The following is a 22,193-nucleotide window of genomic DNA, read 5'->3' on the forward strand; positions in this document are numbered from 1 at the left end:
ACAGGATTACAGCATGCTAAACCGAGCCAAGCGAGCCCACAACCAACGGATCAGATCAAAGCTCTGCAGTCCTGCCACATCCAATAATGAATGGTGGTGGACAATTAAACAACTAACAGGAGGAGGAGGCTCCATGAATATCCCCATCCTCAATGATAGCGGAGTCCAGCACGTGAGTGCAAAAGACAAGGCTTAAGCGTTTACAACCATCTTCAGCCAGAAGTGCCGAGTGGATGATCCATTTCGCCCTCCTCCTGAGGTTCCCACCATCACAGAAGCTAGTCGTCAGCCAATTCAATTCGCTCCACATGATATCAAGAAATGGCTGAGCGCCCTAGATACAGCAAAGGCTATGGGCCCCCGACAATATCCCAGCTGTAGTGCTGAAGACTTGTGCTCCAGAGATAATCGTGCCTCTAGTCAAGCTGTTCCATTACAGATAAAACACTAATAACAACAGAAAATGCTGGAAAAACTCAGCAGGTCAGGCAACATCCGTGGAGAGAAATTTGAGTTGACGTTTCGGGTTGGACCCTTCTTCAAAGCTGGGCATTTAACCGGGCGTGGCAACAAGTAGCCCGAGTAAAATTGAAGTCAATGGGAATCAGCTGGAAACCTTTCCACTGGCTGGGAGTCGTACCTAGCACAAAGGAAAATGGGTGTGGTTGTTGGAGGTTAATCATCTCAGCCCCAGGATATCGCTGCAGGAGTTCCTCAGGGCAATGTCCCAGGCCCAATCATCTTCAGCTGCTTCATCAATGACCTTCCCTCCATCATAAGGGCAAAAGTGGGGATGTTCGCTGACAATTGCACAGTGTTCAGTGCCATTCGCAACTCCTCAGACAATGAAGCAGTCCATGTCCACACGCAGCAAGACCTGGATAACGTCCAGCTTTGGGCTAATAAATGGCATGTAACATTCGTGCCACACAAGTGACAGGCAATGACCATTTCCAACAAGAGAGCGTCTAACCACCTTCTCTTGACATTCAATGGCATTACCCTTGCCGAAGGAACCAAATTCCCTGCCTCCGAAGTCTATGTATTTGTCTCTATTAGCAGTACTGGATCCATTATCGTCTTCTTAGTGCTTCTAATGTCAGGATACCAAGGCAAGTCAGCCAAATCAGACAACCTTCTGGAAGCAACTGCATGAACTTCCAAATTTAAAACACCCCAAGTTCAACTCTATCCTTGATTCACGACACAAGAAAGACTCGTGTATGTACACGTATTTGCTGATAAATATGCAATAAGATCCACTCTAAGTTCTAATGACATGATCAGGTCAAACTTTACCAATTTATCTCCTCCTTGGCTGAGAAGAGTTTTCAGAGATTGATTTTAAACATGTGGTCCCAGCTCCAAAATGGGACAGTGGGTTGATAAAGACAGAAGAAAAAGGTATATTTCCCAGACAGACAAGGGATTAATTGGAGAGCTTCAGCCGACAGGACAGCGATTTTATCAGAGTTGCTTAGCCACAGAGACCAGGAATGTTCCAGACTTGATCATTGGCCTGTGGTGAACTAGGTGCTAAAACTGGCCCTCCTGGGCCAGCCAATGCTCCTGCAATCTAACGGCCTGTGCTGAATGTGCACATATGGACACTGGGGTGTGGAACAATAGAATCAGGCTGGACTGTGATGCCCCGAGCAACCAAATTGTCTGGCAACACATACCATCAGGGCAACACCACCACCACAAAAAGCCCCATTCATATTAACAGCTTTAACAAAAAAAGTGTCTCCCAAGGTGCTTCACAGAAAGAATAAGGAAAACAGAAAGCAAACCAGGTAGGGAAAGATTAGGAAAGTTCACTGAAATCTTAGTCTAAGAGATGGGTTTTGAAATTAACGTTCGAGTCAACTGCAGCATCTCAGCTAAAACAACACTAACTCGGGCACCCACATAAACAATGGCCACCTGGCCAAAGTATTAGAGGGCAATATGGTCCTGAGGTAGTACAATCCAGAAATGAGCTAACTGCTTTCACAATACTGTAGGAAGTAACGGGAAAAAAACTTAGTAAAACTGAGTGAAAAAAAGCAAAAAAAAAGTGGAAAACTAGAAACAAAAACCGAGACCATGGAAGAGAGAGAGAGCATAGAAGTAATACTTCTGTAACTATTTTTCCACTTAACATGCTTTATATTTGAGTAACATTATTGCTGCAATAAGAAGTACTTGCTCAGCCTTATCACAGAAACCTCACAGTACAGATAGAGGCCATTTCGGCCCATCGAGCCTGCACCAACACATATCCCACCCGATCCCCGTAACCCCTGCACCAACACATATCCCACCCTATCCCCATAACCCCACGTATTTAATCCCCCTAACACTAAGGGTCAATTTTTATCATAGCCAATCAACCTAACCCGCACATCTTTGGACTGTGGGAGGAAACCGGAGCACCCGGAGAAAACCCACGCAAACACGGGGAGAATGTGCAAACTCCACACAGAATATCCAGCCCATAGGGTACAGAATTCCTCAACAATAATGGTTAAAACAAAGCAATAAGACATTTCAGTTGGTACTCACCCTTTTGGATCAAGGAGATCCCGAACCTTTTCATTATAGATCTCCATATATGACACTTCAACTTTAAATGTGTGAGATTCACTTTCCTCTTTGGAGACTCTTCCAAACAATGCACCACAGAGACGAGGTATAAGGCCTGGTACATCAACACTGCCCATCATTGAGAAAGACTTTCCTGAACCTGAATATAAACATAATAAAAGAATGGAGAAAGTTAAAACTAATTCTTGGAAGCATCTGTTTGTATACCAATTTCACAAGTTAACTAGTTCAGGCAGGCGCGCACATCGCTTCCTCAGCATGGGTCCAAAAACATTATTTAAGAGGGAAATATAACCTCAAACCAAGAGAAACTTGTGTTGGCTGGAACCTCAACTAAGTTATTCCCAACCCTCTTTTCCCACCCGCACCCTCGCCACCTCGCCCCATCCCCGACCCAACACCACTCCCTACCCCTGCACAATATCCAAGTGAACCAGTACATCCTGGACCCAGGGTAAACTGGTCAAATTTGCAGAAGATATCAAACTAGGAGAGGCAGCTGGTAATGAGGAGACAATTAGGGAGATACAAAATGATTTGTACATAATATGTATGGTGAGCAGAACGTAAAATTTAAGCAGGACAAGTGTAAGGGACTGCACACAGGAAGAAAAAATGAGTCACACACATACTCCACATGCATGACACCAATAACTTAGGGGATAGTTGAAAGACATCTAGGGATTTCAGTAGATCTGACACTCAACATGTCCAACCACTGCAAAGCCACAATCAGCAAAGCAAACAGAATACTGAATTATATAGTCAAAACAGTAGAATACAAGTCATAGAATGTCCTGCTCAAACTGTGAAGTGCTTTGGTCTGACCACAGCTTGAGTACTATACACAGTTCTGGTCAGCAAGACACAAGGGAGACATTTGGGCCCTGGAGGCAGTTCAGAGAGGAGCCCGAGCAGCAGAGGACAGAGTCACAAGGAGTGACTGGAGAAACTTAGGGGGTGAAATTGGGTGTTTTTGCCCTCGGGGGCGCTAACAGGGCGCAAATGGCTTTGCGATCGGGGGGTGGTGCTGACATCGACTCCCGCCATATTTGGCGGGAGTTTTGCAGCGGCACTACGGCGTTGTGCCCCGATCTCCTTCGCCGGAGAATAGACCAGATGAATGCGTGGCTGGAGAGATGGTGTAGGAGGGAGGGATTTAAATTCCTGAGGCATTGGGACCGATTCTCAGGAAGGTGGGACCTGTACAAGCTGGACGGCTTACACCTCGGCAGAACCGGGACCAATATCCTCGCAGGGGGGTTTACTAGTGCTGTTGGGAAGGATTTAAACTAGTTTGTCAGGGGGCTGGGAACCTAAGTGTGGGCCCAGAACAGAGAGAAACAAAGCTGGAAGTGCAAGTTAGAAAAGTAGTCAGCAAAACTAGTAGGGAGCAGAAACAAAGGCCAACAGTAAAGAGGGTCAAAGTGCAGAAAAATATTAAACAGGCAAAGTTGAAGGCACTTTATTTAAATGCACGTAGCATTCGCAACAAGGTGGATGAATTAATGGCACTAACAGAAGTAAATGGGTATGATGTAATTGCCATTACAGAGACATGGCTGCAGGGTAACCAAAGCTGGGAACTGAATGTTCCAGGGTACTCAACATTTAGGAATGACAGACAAAAAGGAAAAGGAGGTGGCGTAGCACTGTTAATAAGGGGTGCGATCGGTACGGTAGAGATAAAAGATCTTGGCTTGGCAGATCGTGGTGTAGAACTGGAATCAGTTTGGGTGGAGCTAAGAAACAGCAAAGGGCGGAAAACATTGGTGGGAGTTGTGTATAGGCCACCAAACAGTAGTGGTAATGTAGGGCACAGTATCAATCAAGAGATTAGAAGTGCATGTAACAAGGGCAATATGGTAATCATGGGGTACTTTAATCTACATATTGACTGGGCAAATCAAATTACCACTAATGGTGTGGAGGATGAATTCTCGGAATGCATGCGAGATGGTTTTCTGGATCAGTATGTGGAGGAACCAACCAGGGAACACGCTATTCTGGATCTGGTACTGTGTAATGAGAAAGGGCTAATTTATAATCTTGTAGTAAAGGGGCCTTTAGGGACAAATGACCATAATATGATGGAATTTTACATTAAGTTTGAGAGTGATGTAGTCCAATCTGAAACTAAAGTCTTCAATCTAAGCAGAGGAAACTACAAGGGTATGAGGGACAAGTTGGCCATGGTAGATTGGGAGGCTACACTAAAAGGTATGAAGGTGGACATACAATGGCTAACATTCAAGGAAATAATGCATAATTTGCAACAAACATATATTCCTCTAGGGCATAAAAACCCAAAAGGAAAAGTGATCCAACCATGGCTAACAAAAGAAGTTAAAGCTAGTATTAAGTCAAAGGAGGAAGCTTATAAAGTTGCCAGAAAAAGCAGTCAGCCTGAAGATTGGGATCTTTTTGGAAATCAGCAAAGGGGGACCAAGAAATTGATTAGGAAAAGGAAAATGGAATATGAACACAAACTAGCAAAAAATACAAAAACGGATTGTAAAAGCTTCAATAGGTATGTGAAAAGGAAAAGACTGGCGAAGGTAAATGTAGGTCCTTTACAATCAGAGACGGGAGAAGTTATTATGGAGAATGAGGAAGTGGCAGAGAAATTAAATAAATACTTTGTTTCTGTCTTCATGGAGGAAGACACAAAAACCTCCCAGAAATACGAGAAAACTAAGGGTGTGGCGAGAATGAGGAATTTAAAGACATTATTAGTAAAAAAAAAGTGCTAGCAAAATTAATGGGACTAAAAATTGATAAATCCCAAGGACCAGATGACCTACATCCTAGGGTTTTGAAAGAGGTGGCCACTGGGATAGTGGACGCATTGGTTGTCATCTTCCAAAATTCTATAGATTCTGGAACGGTTCCTGCAGATTGGAGGATAGCAAATGTAACCCCGCTATTTAAGAAAAGGAGGGAGAGAGAAACGGGGAACTACAGACCTGTTAGCCTCACATCAGTAGTTGGGAAAATGCTGCAATCTATTATAAAGGCTGCAATAACTGGGCACTTAGAAACTAATAGTAAGATTGGGCAGAGTCAACATGGATTTATGAAAGGGAAATTCTGTTTGACAAACCTATTGGGGTTCTTTGAGGATGTAACTAGTGGAATGGACAAAGGGGAACCGGTAGATGTGGTGTATTTGGATTTTCAGAAGGCCTTCGATAAGGTCCCACACAAGAGGTTGGTGAACAAAATTAGAGCACATGGAATTGGGGGGAATATACTAGCATGGATTAAGAGTTGGTTAACAGACAGAAAACAAAGAGTAGGGATAAATGGGTCTTTTTCAGGACGGCAGGCTGTGACTAGTGGGGTACCGCAAGGATCGGTGCTTGGGCCCCAGCTATTCACTATCTATATCAATGATTTGAATGAGGGGACTAAATGTAACATTTCCAAATTTGCTGATGACACAAAGCTAGGTGGCAGTGTCAGTTGCGAAGAGAATGTGAAGAGGCTTCAAGGGGATATTGACAAGCTCAGTGAGTGGGCGAGAACATGGTGGATGGAATATAATGTGGATAAATGTGAAGTTATCCACTTTGGGGAAAAAAAACAGAAAGGCAGAGTATTTCCTAAATGGTGAAAGATTGGGGAATGCAGATGCTCAAAGGGACCTGGGTGTCCTTGTACGTGAGTCACTGAAAGTGAATGTGCAGGTGCAGCAAGTCATTAGTAAGGCAAATGGTATGCTGGCCTTCATTACAAGAGGATTTGAGTACAGGAGTAAAGAAGTCTTACTCCAATTATATAGGGCCTTGGTGAGACCACACCTGGAGTACTGTGTACAATTTTGGTCTCCTTATCTAAGGAAGGATATACTTGCTATAGAGGGAGTGTGCCAGACTGATCGTGCTGGATCGCAACTGCCTTGGTGGTCCAGGTAGGTACTTTTTAAATTGCAGAGCCTGCAGTGATGGCCCTTCCCTTTAAGGGAGGGAAGGAGCCTTTGAACGCGGCAGCGCTGCACGGCCCAGTGTGCAGCGCTGCTGAAGTCTCCGCCCCGCTCGTTGATGTTTGCGCCCTAAGAAGGAAGTGGAGCGTTTGATTTAGCGCTCCACTTCCCTCTTGGGGTACTAAAACTCAATTTTGTGGTCGCCAGCGCTAATTAGCACCAGGCACTAAAGTTAGCGCCCAGGTGATGTTAGCGCCCCAAAATGGTCGATACCAAATTTTTCCCCCTTAAGCTTTTCAGCCTTAATAGGAGAGGACTATAACATGACTTTATAGAGTTATATAAGTTAATAAATACTATGGAAAATGAAGAATCAGAACATTAAATCATGGGAGTAGCTCAAGGATATACAAGTTCAAATGAGTAAACGGGAAATTTAGGACTGATGTCAGTCTGGGGAGTCTGCAACTCGGGGTCAGTCTCAGATTAAAGCATTGGCCATTTAGGACTGAGATGAAGAGAAATTTCTTCACTCAAAGGGTTGTGAATCTTTGGAATTCTCTACCCCAGAGAGCTGTGGACGCTCAGTCATTGAGTATATTCAAGACAGAGATCGTTAGATTTTTGGATATTAAAGGAATCAAGGGATATGGGGATAGTGCAGGAAGGTGGAGTTGAGGTAGAAGATCAGCCATGATCTTATTGAATAGCAGAGCAGGCTCGAAGGGTCTACTCCTGCTCCTATTTCTTATTCTAAAGTTCTTCTTCATACAAAGAATGATCAATATATGGAAAGTAGTTCGAAGTTAAGGCAGTCGAGGTGAAATAACTGGAAACATTTGAGTAACAGTTGGATTTTCTGATGCAGGAGGGACTGCAGTGTCCTTCTGGAGGATGAGCTAATAACACCCTCATCTTCTAAACTTATCTTCTGATCTTGGAAAGTAATATTCAAATACCATGCTCCAGCTAATCTAGCAAAAAAGTTAGCAGCAGATGTGAAGGCTACTCAGTCTCTAAAAACAACTGGGATCCAAATTATTTCAGTCTGTAGAGATAACTACTTAAAGCTTCATTGGCTGGAAACAAATATACTTCTCTAATGTTATGAATCATAAGAGGACATCACTATATCAGGTCAGCTACATCAGACTAAATGGGTGCTGTACTATATAGGTCAGTCCTGGGTCTACTTTTGTCGTTGGTATATATAGATAATTTGGGCTTGGATATAGAGAAAATAATCTCCAATTTGCCGACAGCAGAGAGGGGGAAGTTTGGCAAACAGATGCAGTTTAATGCAAATAAATGGGAGGAAACACAAGGAATGGGAGCATACACTCAATGCCAAGATGCTGAAGAGTGTGGATGAACAGAAACAACTAGAGGTTCAAATAAAAATCCCCCCCCCCCACCCCAAGTGCACATAAATAAAAAAGGTCAACAAGTGTTTTGGGTTTCAAAAATAGCGGCATAAAGTACAAGAGTAATTAAGTAATGACAAATTTGTACATAGCATTGGTTAGGGCACACAATGCTGTATGCAGTTTTAGGTGCCCCATTATAGCAAAAACCATAGGGAACATACAGTATAGTTCACCAGGATGATGTCAGGGATGGGAAATTATGGTTGAGGAGAGATCGGAGAGACTGGGACTATTTCCACTGGAGCAGAGAAGGCCAAGAAGAAATTTAGTAGAGTTTTTTTCTCAAAAAAAATTAAGCGTTTTGATAGAGTGAACAGGATAAGACCATTTCCTCTGGTTAGTGAGTCAGTGGCAAGGTATAATCAATTTTAAATTGTCACCAAGGGATGTTAGGAGAAATGTCTTTATGCAGCAGGTTATAGGAGCATGGAATGTTTTGCTACAGGTAGTGGCTGAGCCAGTGTCTATTACATTTAAGGGAAATTTGGATAAATATTTGAAGTAGATGAAGATACGTGGTTATGAGGAAAGAGTGGGGCAGTGGGATTAGTTTTGGATTGCTCTAGCAAAAAGTTGGCACAGACAAAATAGGTCGAATAGCCTCCTACTGTGCTATAAGCTTCTATGGATATTGTGCCTTTTAATCATATGATTGACAGCCAACCATTATAAATGGATGATGAGTATCTTGATGATGATCATTCAATTCCAGCAATCAAGATTAATGCAACTTAGTTTTATAGCAACTTCTCTCTTGAAAGTTACTCAATCACATGCAGTACATCTTACCTGTCTGCCCATAGGCAAAAATACAAGCATTATATCCTTGAAATGCATTCTCAAGTATTCCTTCACCAAGGCACTGGAAAACTACTTCTTGGCCTAAAAAGAGAAAAAAAAAATAGGTTAAGACAAGAATATACTGTTTTGAATGTTCCCCCCCTCCTCTTCTGAAGCCGCTGACTCAGTTTATGACACCACAGATCAGATCTCCAGTATCTTGCCCAAGTGACCATTCTTAAGGTGTGATCCTATACAGTGCATATTGGCAGGTTGTTCTCTCCAGAGGGTATCACAGACAAGCCCAATTCTACTCTCAACTGACACCCACACATGCACTTCCCAGCAGGGGCCATTCAAGAATGGGAACGCTGGCTGATTCTTCCCTTCCCTCGGCCAGGAACACTGTGGCAAATTGAAGGACATATACTGCTGTATCACCCGGGATCAGTTAATTCACCACTGACAGATGATCAAATCAAATGACCTTCTGGTCTCAATGGCTTAGTATTGCCTTTCCTATGAGGCTGGACAAGCATGGCTGTTTAAGCAACCCTGCTACAGAAATTAAAATGTCAGTAACTACAACTTTAGAACAAAACTTTAGTCATTTTATAGAGCAATGTCTCTTTGGAGAAAAGTGAGAGAAATCAATTCCACCACAGTACAGATTTAATACATCGTCATTTCTACAATATGTTTCAGCTAAGGAATGGCACGTGACAGAGTTAGTCAGCAACCTGGGACACTACACCAAATTAACTTGTTACAATACTGAAGTGTTCAGATGGTTTCTAGAAGTTCTGAAATTGTATCCATAAAGTCTCTTAGCATATGGTGCTTTTACTCCTGGCAGCAAAGTTTGATTCCATTCCCAACTAATGGGATGAAGTCTCCTCTCTGCATTGGCTGTGAAAAGTTGTACATGTCATGAGTTTAGGCAGTCTTAACCCAGTCTTAAATGGGCATGGGTCCAGAGCACAAAATGATCAATAATTTGGCACAAGTTAGTACTGAAGTGGCAGTATCACTCAGACAGTCCATAAGGATAACAAATGTGGGAAGTGGGAAAATTCATGCTGACGCAGCATGATTCTAAAGTGACAATTAAAGATTTTGGCTGACTTACAGTACACTGTAGCCCTGATACAAAGCAGTTTCGTTAAGAAGTTGCAATACAAACGCATAGCCAGACTTGACCTGTCCCTGGAGCGAAGTGCTTTCCTCCAGGGGCACTCACTCCACTACCATGTTGAAACCACTTTGCACTGATGCTACAGGTGTACTGTAAATGTTGAGGCCCAGTAAAGGGAGCTTTATTCTGCTTCTGGCCATGCTATACTTAAACTAGGAGTACTTGATACTGCTATTGGGTGGAAAAAGTGTTTTGATTCCCCAGCATCGACATCCTTTACCTTGAGCACAACATTCACAACAGTTCACGTGCTTCTGATTGCAGGTCACTGTTTTCCTGTCTAGTAATGGATGCCAGCACTAGAAAGGTAATATTTCACCCATTCATATTACAGGACCACTTCCCTATTAGGAAGAACTTGCTCATTCAAATAGTGATAAATGCGTCACAGTAATTTGTCAGCTAGGGTAGTAGAGATAAAAACATTAGCAATGTTTAAAATGCAGTCGATGCTAAAATGGGAGAGTGAAAATAAGAGTGTGATGTGCTTTGAAGGGCTGACTGGCTTTTTCTAGTCCTTGATGTTTCTTACGTGTATATAACTCAGCTCCCTTTCTACAAAATGGATCCTGTTTAAACTTGGGGGCGAAGGGTATTGCAAAATTGGCAACAGTAGAAAACTGCATGCACCAGAGTTCCTCCAGAATCACAACTGCAACTCTAAAGCAATAGCTGTCTGCAGGCATCTAACTGGTGCCAAGACTCTTTATTGGGCGAATGCTCATACGGCCACCATTTTGTGGAAATCATCTTGGCTACCATTTTGTTATGATGCTTTCAAGAGTTTTCAAGTTGCTGCTTATTTTACAGAGTTGTCTTCAATGGTGTCACTACAAATGGGGATGTCAAATACTGAACAAATAAGTATCACTTAACGTTCAACATACACTCTACTCCAGCCCGGGAACAATAGTTTGCTTCCTCAACATACCAGTCTTGCTCTGAATTATTACGCTATCAGTGACTTCAGAAGACAGGAGCAAATTTGAAGTGGGGGTTGCTGGAGAGGAATATCTAAAAAGAGGTACTCATTCCTGCAACTCAATTTCTCACTCAGCCACAACTTGGCCTGAATTTGTTTGGCTTAAGCAAGATAAACGGAGCTTTGGTTTACTTCAGGAAGCTGTATTGTTACAGTATACTGCAGCTTAAAATAAGCCTGCAAGCAACTTAAAAGTCTAACATTAGTTAGCTATCACACCTCAAATCTGTTACGTCCGTGAATAATTGAGACATGGACAGCAGGAGTGAACAAAATAAGTCTTTACTGGTAGAAGTCCATAGTGAAACTAAAAACAGAGGCTCACTAGCGCCTTTTATACAGGGGTGGTCACTGCCGGTACTGCAGTCTGAGACCAGTTATTCTCTTAAAGGTACATACACAACAATTCCTCCCCTTTTAGATAAACAGCACATAACATTCATTTAACAACTAAATGATAACTAATTACAATCACAATTACGGTTGCTAGATACATTGGTTAAGTTTAAGCAATTATAAGTTCAGTCTTTGAGGAGGCTTCCTGATTCTGTCTGGATAACGCCTCTTTGGGGTATCAGGTTCTTCTGGCAATGTTGAGTCAGGATCAATGTTATTGTTTGGTTCATCTGCTTCCAATATTACCGGTTCTGCGGTAGCTGCAATTGGAACGTTGATTTCATTACCAGGTGTATCAGATCGTGGTGTGGAGTTGACGTTTTCCAGTGACTCTAGAATCTGGTCAGCATGGCGTCTTACAATGCTCTCCCCAACGTCCACGGTATACATGAGAGGTCCTTGTCGTGTACAAATCGTTCCTGGCTGCCATTTCTCAGTGCGGTAGTCCCGGGCCAAAACTGGTTGACCTATCTTAAAACTCCTGGTCGGCCTTTCATTCATATTCTGAAACTGCCTGTTCTCCACATCTCTTCGGACGTTTGGCTTAACCAAATCCAAGCGGCATCGTAGTCTTCGATTGAAGAACATCATGGCTGGAGTTTGGTTGGTAACCGCATGTGTCGCATTCCGGTAGGCAAACAAGAAGTTGTCCACCTTGTGTTGTAGGGGTATATCTTCATTACACATTGCCTTGATAGCCTTCTTGAATGTTTGGACAAACCTCTCGGCCAATCCATTAGTGGCTGGATGATATGGGGCAGATGTGTAATGCTTAACACCATTGTTCTTTAAGAACCTCCGGAACTCTTCAGACACAAACTGTGGTCCATTGTCAGAGCAAATCTGTTCAGGCAGCCCATTCCTGGCGAATATGGTTCGTAAAACTGTGATAGATTTTTCCGTGGTGGGTGAGGACATTTTTATTACCTCTGGCCACTTTGAATGTGCATCCACCGCAATTAAAAACATCGAGTCCATGAAGGGACCAGCAAAATCAATGTGCGCCCTTTGCCATGGAGATGAGGGCCACTCCCATGGACGCAGAGGAGCTTGTGGTGGGGCGTTTTGGACCTTCTGGCATCCTGCACAGCTCTTGGTCATCTCTTCGATTTCTCTATCGATTCCCGGCCACCACACAAACGCTCTGGCTAAGCTCTTCATTTTTACCCCACCCAGATGACCCTCATGAAGCTCATTGAGCACTCTATCCGTCAACTTAGGTGGAATTACTACTCTGGATCCACACATCAAGGTTCCTCTGCACACTGACAGCTGTTCTCTTCTCGGCGAGAATGCTGGCAGCAGTGGTTCGCCATGTGCTGGCCATCCCTTCACCGTTAAATCATAGACCCGTGATAGTGTCGGGTCATTCCGTGTTTCCTTTTCTATGTTTGCATTCGTCACAGGGAGACATTCGACTATGGTCGAGTGGAATAACTCCATTGGATCCACTGCAAGGTCTTCTTCTTCCACCGTCGGCAACGGTAGACGTGACAATCCATCAGCATTTCCATGCTGTTTAGTTCCTTTGTACTCGATGTCATATTGGTGTGCCCCTAGGAAAAGGGACCATCTCTGCAGCCGTTGTGCTGTCATTATCGGTACGCCCTTCTGAGGGTTGAAAATGGAGACAAGAGGTTGATGATCGGTTAGTAGAGTAAATTTTTGACCGTGCAGGTAGTGATTGAACTTCTTCACCCCCCCACACTAGGCTGAGGGCCTCTCTGTCAATCTGGGCGTAGTTACGCTCGGCAGAAGTTAACGAGCGTGACGCAAAAGCTATCGGCCTCTCCGAACCATCAAGGAATTTTTGTGACAGTACCGCCCCAATGCCGTAGGGAGACGCATCACACGCCAGCCTGATTGGCAGCGCTGGGTTGTAGTGAGCCAAAACTTCCCTTGAAGTGATTAAGTCCTTACTCTTCTGAAAAGCATGCTTACAATCATCGCTCCATTTCCATGCTACCCCCGTTCGTAGCAGGGCGTTCAGTGGGTGCAGAATTGTCGACAAATTCGGCAAAAACTTATGGTAGTAATTCACCAATCCGAGGAATGACCTCAGTTGCGACACATTTTCAGGCGCTGGGGCCTTAACAACCGCTTCAATTTTGTCATGGGGCTTATGTAACCCCTCTTCATCAATCACGTGGCCACAATACGATATCTGTTTCTCAAAAAATTCGCACTTGGGGCGGTTGGCTCGCAGCCCATGTTCCCGTAGTCTAGTGAGCACCTGTTCTAGGTTGTTAAGGTGTTCACTGTCATCTTCACCTGTCACAAGGATGTCGTCCAAGTAACACCGAGTCCCCGGAATCCCTTGCAGGACTTGTTCCATCGCTCTTTGCCATATCGCCGGAGCCGGTGCTACTCCGAATACCAATCGATGATACTGGTAAAGACCTTTGTGAGTGTTTATCGTGAGATACTTCCTAGAGGACTCTTCAACCTCCATCTGCAAATATGCTTGTGCTAGGTCAATTTTTGTAAAACGCTTCCCTCCAGACAGTGAGGCGAAGATGTCTTCTATCCTTGGAAGAGGATATTGTACTGTGTGAAGGACTGGGTTCACCGTCACCTTGAAATCCCCACAGATGCGAATCTTCCTTGGCTCCCCGGACGTATTGCTTAACGTTTTCTTCATGACAGGAACGATGGGTGTCGCCCACTCGCTCCAGTCGACCTTAGACAACACGCCCGCCTTCTCCAGATTCTCCAGCTCTGCCTCGACGGCTGGGCGAATTGCATATGGTACCGGTCTTGCTTTGAAAAACTTGGGAACTGCATTCTCTTCTATTTTTATCGAGGCAGTTACGCCTTTAAGCGTGCCCAGTTCTTGTTGAAATACCTCTTTGGCGTTAGCTAAGATTGTTGACAATCGTCCAGGAGTGACGTCTTCATCTTTTTTACTGTCCCCCGTCATTGCATGAATGGAATGCCAATCTAAGTTTATCTTCCTGATCCATTCCCGTCCCAATAACGGTGGTCCACCATTTGGCAGTATGTAGAGATACAATTTCCGTATTTTCTTGCCATTGTATTCGACAGGCACCCTTATTTTTCCTCTGGGGTATACTTTTTGCCCCGTATACGTCGTCAAGACGATGGATGTCTCTCTCAAGGGTATGTGTGAAACTAGCCGCTCGTAGTCTCGTCGATTCATGACAGTTAGCGCTGATCCTGTATCCAATTCCATTTTAACTTGGGACCCTGCTATCGTGAGGGAGACCCAAATGGTTCGGTGATCCTCTTTTGCGATTACATTGTGAAGTTTGAGACAGCTTAGTCTCCTGTTCCCGGATTCACTATCGCTCATCTGGTCTACGGAACTACTGTCCGTCATCTTTTGTACTTTCTTGTACGGTTCCTTAGTAGCCTTTTTGTTGTCGTTGGTCTTCTTCCCAGACCTGCAAACTCGTGCAATGTGTCCCATCTTCCCGCATTGCCTACATATTTTGTCTTTGGACCAGCAGTCCTTCTGGTCATGGTTAGTTCTGCCGCAGCGATTACATTTTGCAAATCCCCGTGTCATTTCGTGGGTGCCGTATTCCTGTGGTTTTTGTTGAATTTCTGCAGCTCCCCTGGCTGCTGCTTCGTACGATACTGCCACGCTGAAAGCCTTATCTAGCGTCAGCTCTTTCTCTGAGAGTAACTTCTTCTGTGTTCCTTCACTCAGGAGTCCACAGACAAATTTGTCCCGTAGGGTATCTGCCAGTCCTGCTCCGAACTGGCAGTGCTTTGATAGCTTGCGTAGTTCCGTAAGATACTCAGCATTGCTCTCATCTTTGTGCTGAGTTCTCCTGTGGAATTTAAATCTTTCTGCTATCAACAGCGGTGCAGGGTTTAAGTGTTCCTGTAGGACAGCAACAATTTCGTTAAAACTCTTCGCCTTCGGTTTGGCTGGAGTAATCAGGTCCCGCAATAGGCCGTACGTTCTAGCGCCCATTAAGTTTAGCAATATCGATGCCTTTTTCCCCTCCGCTATTTCGTTTGCCTCGAAATATACCTCGACTCTTTCCACATATGTGGTCCAGTCCTCTATTGTATTATCAAAAGCAGTGATACAGCCAGTCTTCGGCATCTTGCAAATCTAAAATGGCGCCTCCCGCACTTTGCCTTCTTCCCCGATTTAACAAAATGGCGCCTCCCGCGCTTTGCCTTCTTCCCCGCTGTTGTTAGCGCTGCTTTCCACGGTTTCTTGCGCGTTTAATATTGATTTTTTTTCTTTTATTATTTTCCCGTCGTGGAGCGGACCCTCTGGGACACTTCCCTCCCTCTTAGGTCCGAATGCTGCCCGGTTTCGAAGCACCGGCCGCGCCCTGTGTGCTCCACCCTCTCTCTCTCTCTTTGCTTCCCGACTCGCTGCCCGGCCCCGTTGAAAAGCCACCCGATCGAGCTCGAGCCCGCCGCAGCCCAGGAAGGATCAGTGCACTACCTGCCACCAGCCCGATTAGCTGGGAAACCACAGACCGAGGAACCAAGTCTGGCTCTGGACAGTCTCTCCTGCAAGTTTTCAATCCGACGATTTGGAGGGCGGCTGCCCACGGTCGACGCCCGTTTCTCAAGTTTCTTTGGATTTTTTTCTTTTTCTTTCTTTCTTCTGGCTTCGACCTTCAATAACGTCGTCTGAGGTGCTGCCGAGTTGCAGGTAAGTTCGTTTCTTACTCGTCGCCAGTGTTACGTCCGTGAATAATTGAGACACGGACAGCAGGAGTGAACAAAATAAGTCTTTACTGGTGGAAGTCCATAGTGAAACTAAAAACACAGAGGCTCTCTAGCGCCTTTTATACAGGGGTGGTCACTGCCGGTGCTGCAGTCTGAGACCAGTTATTCTCTTAAAGGTACATACACAACAAAACCTATGGAGCTTCATGTCATATCTGGAGAAATACAAGTGGAATTAGTGAACTTACTTGGTGCGGTAATGTTTTCCCACATTTTAAAACCACATACTGAAGACTCAAGTCTTGACAAATAGCAAGAAGGACAACCCCTTTTCCATGGTCAAATACTGGACAAAACACTGTTCCTCGGCTATGGTACACTCACACTCACTCACTCTTCTCTGTTCACTTCACCTCATATGCTATACGTTCGAAATACAAGGAAATTCCATGAAGGCTGTGAATATGTACAGTGATCACTTGGTACACATACAAAAAGGTATCGTATCTCATTCATTGGTTTTAATCGCAATTACCATAGTGCTGAATTTTTATGTTAACCGGGTTTGCTCTTGCTAAATGCCATGATAGAGACAGGCCTAGTGGCACCTTACAATAGAAAATGTGCCTTATTGATCAGTGCATATGTGGAATAGAAATGAGAGTTTTATTGCCAGGACTACAATGAACTGTAACACCCCAGAAAGTTTTAAGAGGCCAGCGTATGCTCCAGAAAGCTGGCACTTTACTTAACCCCTGACCCCTTTTGAGGGTTGGTTTTCAAAGGCCACAGAATGCTGGGAATTCCAAACAAAACAAGACACAAACATAAAACACACCAGGGCAAAAAACAATGTCCTCATTTACAGAAAGTCTATTGTCCACAGTGTCTCACACGCACATACAGTGAGGAAGACAGAGGCAGAGAAACCCAAGTACTGATTAATGCATCTCATCATTACAAGAAGCTGTATACAGACAAGACCCAATGAAAATTGTTGAAGTACTTCACTTGCTGCTTTGTTTAAGTCAGTCGGTGCTTTCTTTAGAGCAACAAACTACTGTAGATATAAAAGCAAAAATGACCCCTTCCCCAGTGGAATTCTACTATCCCCTCATCCTTCCCTTCCCACACAGTGGGGGGTTTGCTATTTATTCAGTAACCCATCACTCAAAATCAGTTTATATCACAAAAGTAAGTACTTTTATTCTTCAGAAAAACCAACAAGATTTTCGTGACTCCCATGGTCTAGGTTGATCAGAGGTCATGTCACGTCACCGAAAGAGACTTCTGAATGAAAAATCAACCCCCAGAAATATCTCTGTTCACCCAAGGGACAAATGGTACCTTCAGCATTTGCAACTTTGTTTGGAACACTTTTATACTGATATCCAATTGTTAAAACAGTTCACCCACTAGAAATGGTAGCATAGAAACCTAATCAAAGGTCTCAATAATTTGTTGAACGCCATCACTTGGGATCTGTGTTTTTCTTACAATGCCACATTTAACTTGAAAAAGGTTAGTTCAAGAAATGATTGGCTTCACTAGGAGAAACCTCCCCCTCATGTACACAAGATCTCAACACATTGAATCATATCAAGTGCATAATATAATTATACTTTAATATTCACATGTCCCTTTTCCCCCCTCAACTGCAAATCAATCTAATCATTACTAAATTTTCATTTGATTCAAAGATAATGACTGCAGTCACCTCCATGGGCACATGGTGAAGACAAACTGTTCATTACAAACTTGAGTGCTTTCCAATTCTGGTGTAGAGTCATCGAGTTATACAGCACAGAAAGAGGCCCTTCGGCCCATCGTGTCCGTGCCGGCCATCAAGCCCCGTCATTTCTAATCCCATTTTCCAGCACTTGGTCCGTAGCCTTGTATGCTATGGTGTTTCAAGTGCTCATCTAAATGCTTCTTGAATGTTGAGGGTTCCTGCCTCTACCACCCTTTCAGGCAGTGAGTTCCAGATTCCAACCACCCTCTGGGTGAAAAAGGTTTTCCTCAAATCCCCTCTAAACCTCCTGCCCCTTACCCTGAAACTATGCCCCCTGGTTATTGACCCCTTTACTAAGGGGAAAAGTTCCTTTCTATCTACCCTACCTATGTCCCTCATAATTTTGTACACCTTAATCAGGTCCCCCCTCAGCCTTCGCTGCGCAAAGAAAAATAACCCCAGCCTGTCCAGTCTCTTCATAGCTGAAACACTCCAGCCCAGGTAACATCCTGGTGAATCTCCTCTGCACCCTCTCCAATGCAATCACATGATCTGTTTTGAGAATTTGCAGACTTGTTCTGAAATGGACTGACGTGTTTCTGATAGTGCATTTGCCTTCCAGCACTGCCATCGATGGAAGCAGCACAACGATAATGGAACCACCACTGCTGCTTTCAGAGGGGCCGAGACCCACATGAGGAGATGGCTTCCTCTACTGCCTCTGGAAGTGGCATCAACGCCGGCTGCAATGCAAACACCCATCTCCAGCAGCACCAGTTACCATTTATTCCTGGCCATAAGCTTGTACAGGTTGAGCACTCAGCCTGCCCATACAAGTTGGTGGTGTGATTGCCGCACTGCTGGCCAATGTGGACTCTTCCCAGTCATCAAGGAAGGTCTGGCAGCCAGAAACAAAGACACACAATGTAATTGTCAAACAACTGCGCACAGGCACACAAAAAGTTGTATGTATACTGTTATTTTCTGCTCCTGGTGTAATAGAATCCACCAGCAATACAAACCGGGCATATTTCGCAGCATCAAGAACCATAAAGAACCAGCTCTTGATGTTTGATAGCAATGATTTGCACAGGTTTGCAACCTAAACTGCATTGCAAGTTTTCACAATATGGTGATTCAGAAAAACTTGCATTTATATAATGCCTTCATGTGTTTAGGAAGTCCCAAAGCACTTCACATACAATGATGCACTTTTTTGAAGCAGAGTGATGTTTTGCAGGGAAACCCGGCAATCACTTTACGTGCAGCAATGGGATAAATTACCACATTGTTTTTGGTGATTGTGGCTAAGGGAGGAATGTTGGCCAGTACTTCACGCCCTTCTTCAAATAGTGCCACGGGATCTTTTACATTCATCTGAACATGCAGACGGGACCTCAGCTTAACTCATCCAAAAGATAGCACCTCCAACAATGCAGCACGCCCTCAGTACTGTCAGCCTAGGTTATGTGCTCAATTCCTGGAGTGGGGCTTGTACCTGCAGCCTTCTGATTCAGAGGGGAGTGCGCTACCAACTGAGTCAATGTATTACCCAGCAATGGACAGCAGTGAAAGTATGGAAGCCATTTAATATACTGTATTCGCTGCTCACGATGTGGTCTCCTCTACATTGGGGAGACCAAACGCAGATTGGGCGACCACTTTGCGGAACACCTCCGTTCAGTCCGTAAGGGTGACCCTGAGCTTCCGGTCGCCTGTCACTTTAATTCACCGCTTCACTCCCGCTCTGATCTCTTTGTCCTCGGGCTATTGCATTGTTCCAATGAAGCTCAACGTAAGCTCGAGGAACAGCACCTCATCTTTCGATTGGGCACTTTGCAGTCTGCCGGACTCAACATTGAGTTCAACAATTTCAGATAATTATCCCTGCCCCCATTTTTCATGCAGTATGATTTTTGCCATTCCCATTTGCAACATTTTATCATTCCTGCCTCTTACAAAAGTACAGGGTGTTCTTTCTATTCCTTCCACCCCTCCTAACACCAGCGCCCGCCCCCCACCCCCCGTCTCTGAACCTGCTTAATATCTGTTACATCTCCAGCTATTTCCAGTTCTGATGAAGGGTCCCAGACCTGAAACGTTAACTCTGTTTCTCTCTCCACGGATGCTGCTTGGCCTGCTGAGTATTTCCAGCATTTTCTGTTGTTATAGCACAAAGGAAGTTGGCTGTGGTTGTTGGAGGTCATTCATCTCAATCACATGACATCACTGCAGGAGTTCCTCAGGGCAGTGTCCTAAGCCCAACCATCTTCAGCTGTTTCATCAATGACCTTCCCTCCATCATAAGGTCAGAAGTGGGGATGTTCGCTGATGATTGCACACTGTTCAGCACCATTCGAGACTCGTCAGATACTGACGCAGTCCGTGTCCATATGCAGCAAGACCTGGACAACATTTAGACTTGGGCTGACAAGTGGCAAGTAACATTCGCACCACACAAGTGCCAGGCAATGACCATCTCCAACAAGCGAGACTCAAACCATCTCCCCTTGACATTCAATGGCATTACCATCGCTGAATCCCCCGCTATCAACATCCTGGGGGTTACCATTGATCAGAAACTGAACTGGACCAGCCATATAAATACTGTGGCCACAAGAGCAGGCCAGAGGCTGGGAATTCTGCGGCGAGTGTCTCACCTCCTGACTCCCCAAAGCCTTTCCACCATCTACAAGGCACAAGTCAGGAGTGTGGTGGAATACTCTCCACTTGCCTGGATGAGTGCAACTCCAACAACACTCAAGAAGCTCGACACCATTCAGGATAAAGCAGCCCACTTGATTGGCACTCCATCCACCACCTTCAACATTCACTCCCTCCACCACCGGCGCACTGTGGCTGCAGTGTGTACCATCTACAAGATGCACTGCAGCAACTCGCCAAATCTCCTTCAACAGCACCTTCCAAACCCGCGACCTCTACCACTTAGAAGGACAAGGGCAGCAGACGCATGGGAACATCACCACCTACAAGTTTCCCTCCAAGCCACACACCATCCTGACTTGGACCTGTATCGCCGTTCCTTCACTGTCGCTGGGCCAAAATCCTGGAACTCCCTTCCTAACAGCATTGTGGGTGTACCTACACCATATGGACTGCAGCGGTTCAAGGCGGCGGCTCACCACCATCTTCTCAAGGGCAATTAGGGATGGGCACTAAATGCAGGCCTAGCCAGCGACGCCCACATCCCATCAATGAATAAAAAAAAGTTACCAGGGCTGACTGCAGGACAACCGATGGCCTGGATTTTCTGGGGTCTATGACCGCGTACTCAGCCGTAAGTGTCCCACGAGTTGCGGGTTTCCGCATGCGCTACGTACGCGCGAAAACCCGGAACTTGCAATCTGTCAAGTTTCAGCTCGACAGGTCCACCGCATCCCTAGGAAATGGACATTCGCTGGCGGAGAGTTGGGCTATTCCCAACTACTGCCCAACGAATGCCCATGAAACCCCTACACCTGGTAAAAGCAGGCGTAAGACCTTTTACCAGCGCAAGAGTTTAAATAAATATTAAAATATTTAATTATTTAAACATAAAAAACCTTTAAAACTAGTTTCGTTTATTTTTAGCCCCTTTAAAACATTTACATATGAATTGTATTTTAATTAATTTTGAACATGTAATGATTTATTTTATTTAACTGGTGTGTAATTGTGGTTTTTTTTAAGGAGATTCCTAGTCATGCTTATGTATGGGGATTCCGTACGTAAATTGAATCACATAAGCATAATGAGGATTCCCCCCTTTCTGACTGGTTGGGCCAGCCCACGTGATCCGGGGGCGCTTGCGAAACGCATGCGCCCCTGGGATACGTGAGCCTTTATGCATGTGCACGTGTAGAGGCCCAGGAGCGCAAGTGTTCGAACCTCCTGGACAATCAGGTAGGTTCGTACTTTTCTTGCGGTTCGGAGGCATTCGCCTGCGGGAAGCCTCCGACCGCAAATTCAGGCCCATTGTGTTTGGATGATGAAAAGTACCAAGACATGCTGGTTCTATGATAATTCTGCACAACTAACAAGTCTGTGCCAAGTTAGAAAATCACAGTTTTGGGGGAAACCACAATCAAATTTACTTTGGAATGGGGTGGTGGGTGGGGGGGGGGAGGAAGAAAGCGAATGGAAAAAAAAAATCAATCAGTCAGGCTCCACTCGTAACAGCTATCCACTGGAAAGTGCACATGTATGGGCAAGATCAGGCTTAGCTAGGATACTCCCACAGTCAAATATCCCATACATTTATGTAGTGCCTTTATCATCAAAAAAGTCCTGGGGTTGCTTCACAAATTGAAACAGGGGGATGGACAGGAGCCATTGTAGGAGAGAATAGGACGGGTGAACGAAGGCTTGATTGATAAAGATGGATTTTTAGAAAGCTTTTAAAGGTGGAGAGAGAAGTAAAAGGTAAAGGATTTAAGGAGGGACTTCAAGAGGGGAGTGCTGAGGTGACTGAAGATGCTGCCACTAATGATGGGGTGGATGCATAA

The 22,193-nt window shown here is 44.6% G+C and overlaps 1 protein-coding gene across 6 annotated transcripts in view; it reads right to left on the reverse strand.

Moving 5' to 3' along the window:
* kif13a (kinesin family member 13A) overlaps window positions 1–22,193 on the reverse strand; it is a 346,616-nt gene that overhangs the window by 171,520 nt on the left and 152,903 nt on the right. For all 6 annotated transcript variants that reach the window (XR_015078504.1, XR_015078505.1, XM_085988906.1 and 3 more), the window contains exons 5-6: window positions 8,731–8,823; window positions 2,548–2,728 (exon numbers count right to left, since the gene is read on the reverse strand). Coding sequence is in view for 4 of the 6 variants with exons in the window: in XM_085988906.1 (XP_085845032.1) it covers window positions 2,548–2,728; window positions 8,731–8,823 (274 nt within the window). In the remaining 2 variants the exon portion in view is untranslated. The remainder of the gene's footprint in view (window positions 1–2,547; window positions 2,729–8,730; window positions 8,824–22,193) is intronic.

This window comes from Somniosus microcephalus, chromosome 5 (genome assembly GCF_052327205.1).
Source record: "Somniosus microcephalus isolate GS21.2 chromosome 5, FLI_Smic_1.0, whole genome shotgun sequence".
In the NCBI taxonomy this organism is placed as follows: Eukaryota; Metazoa; Chordata; class Chondrichthyes; order Squaliformes; family Somniosidae; genus Somniosus; species Somniosus microcephalus.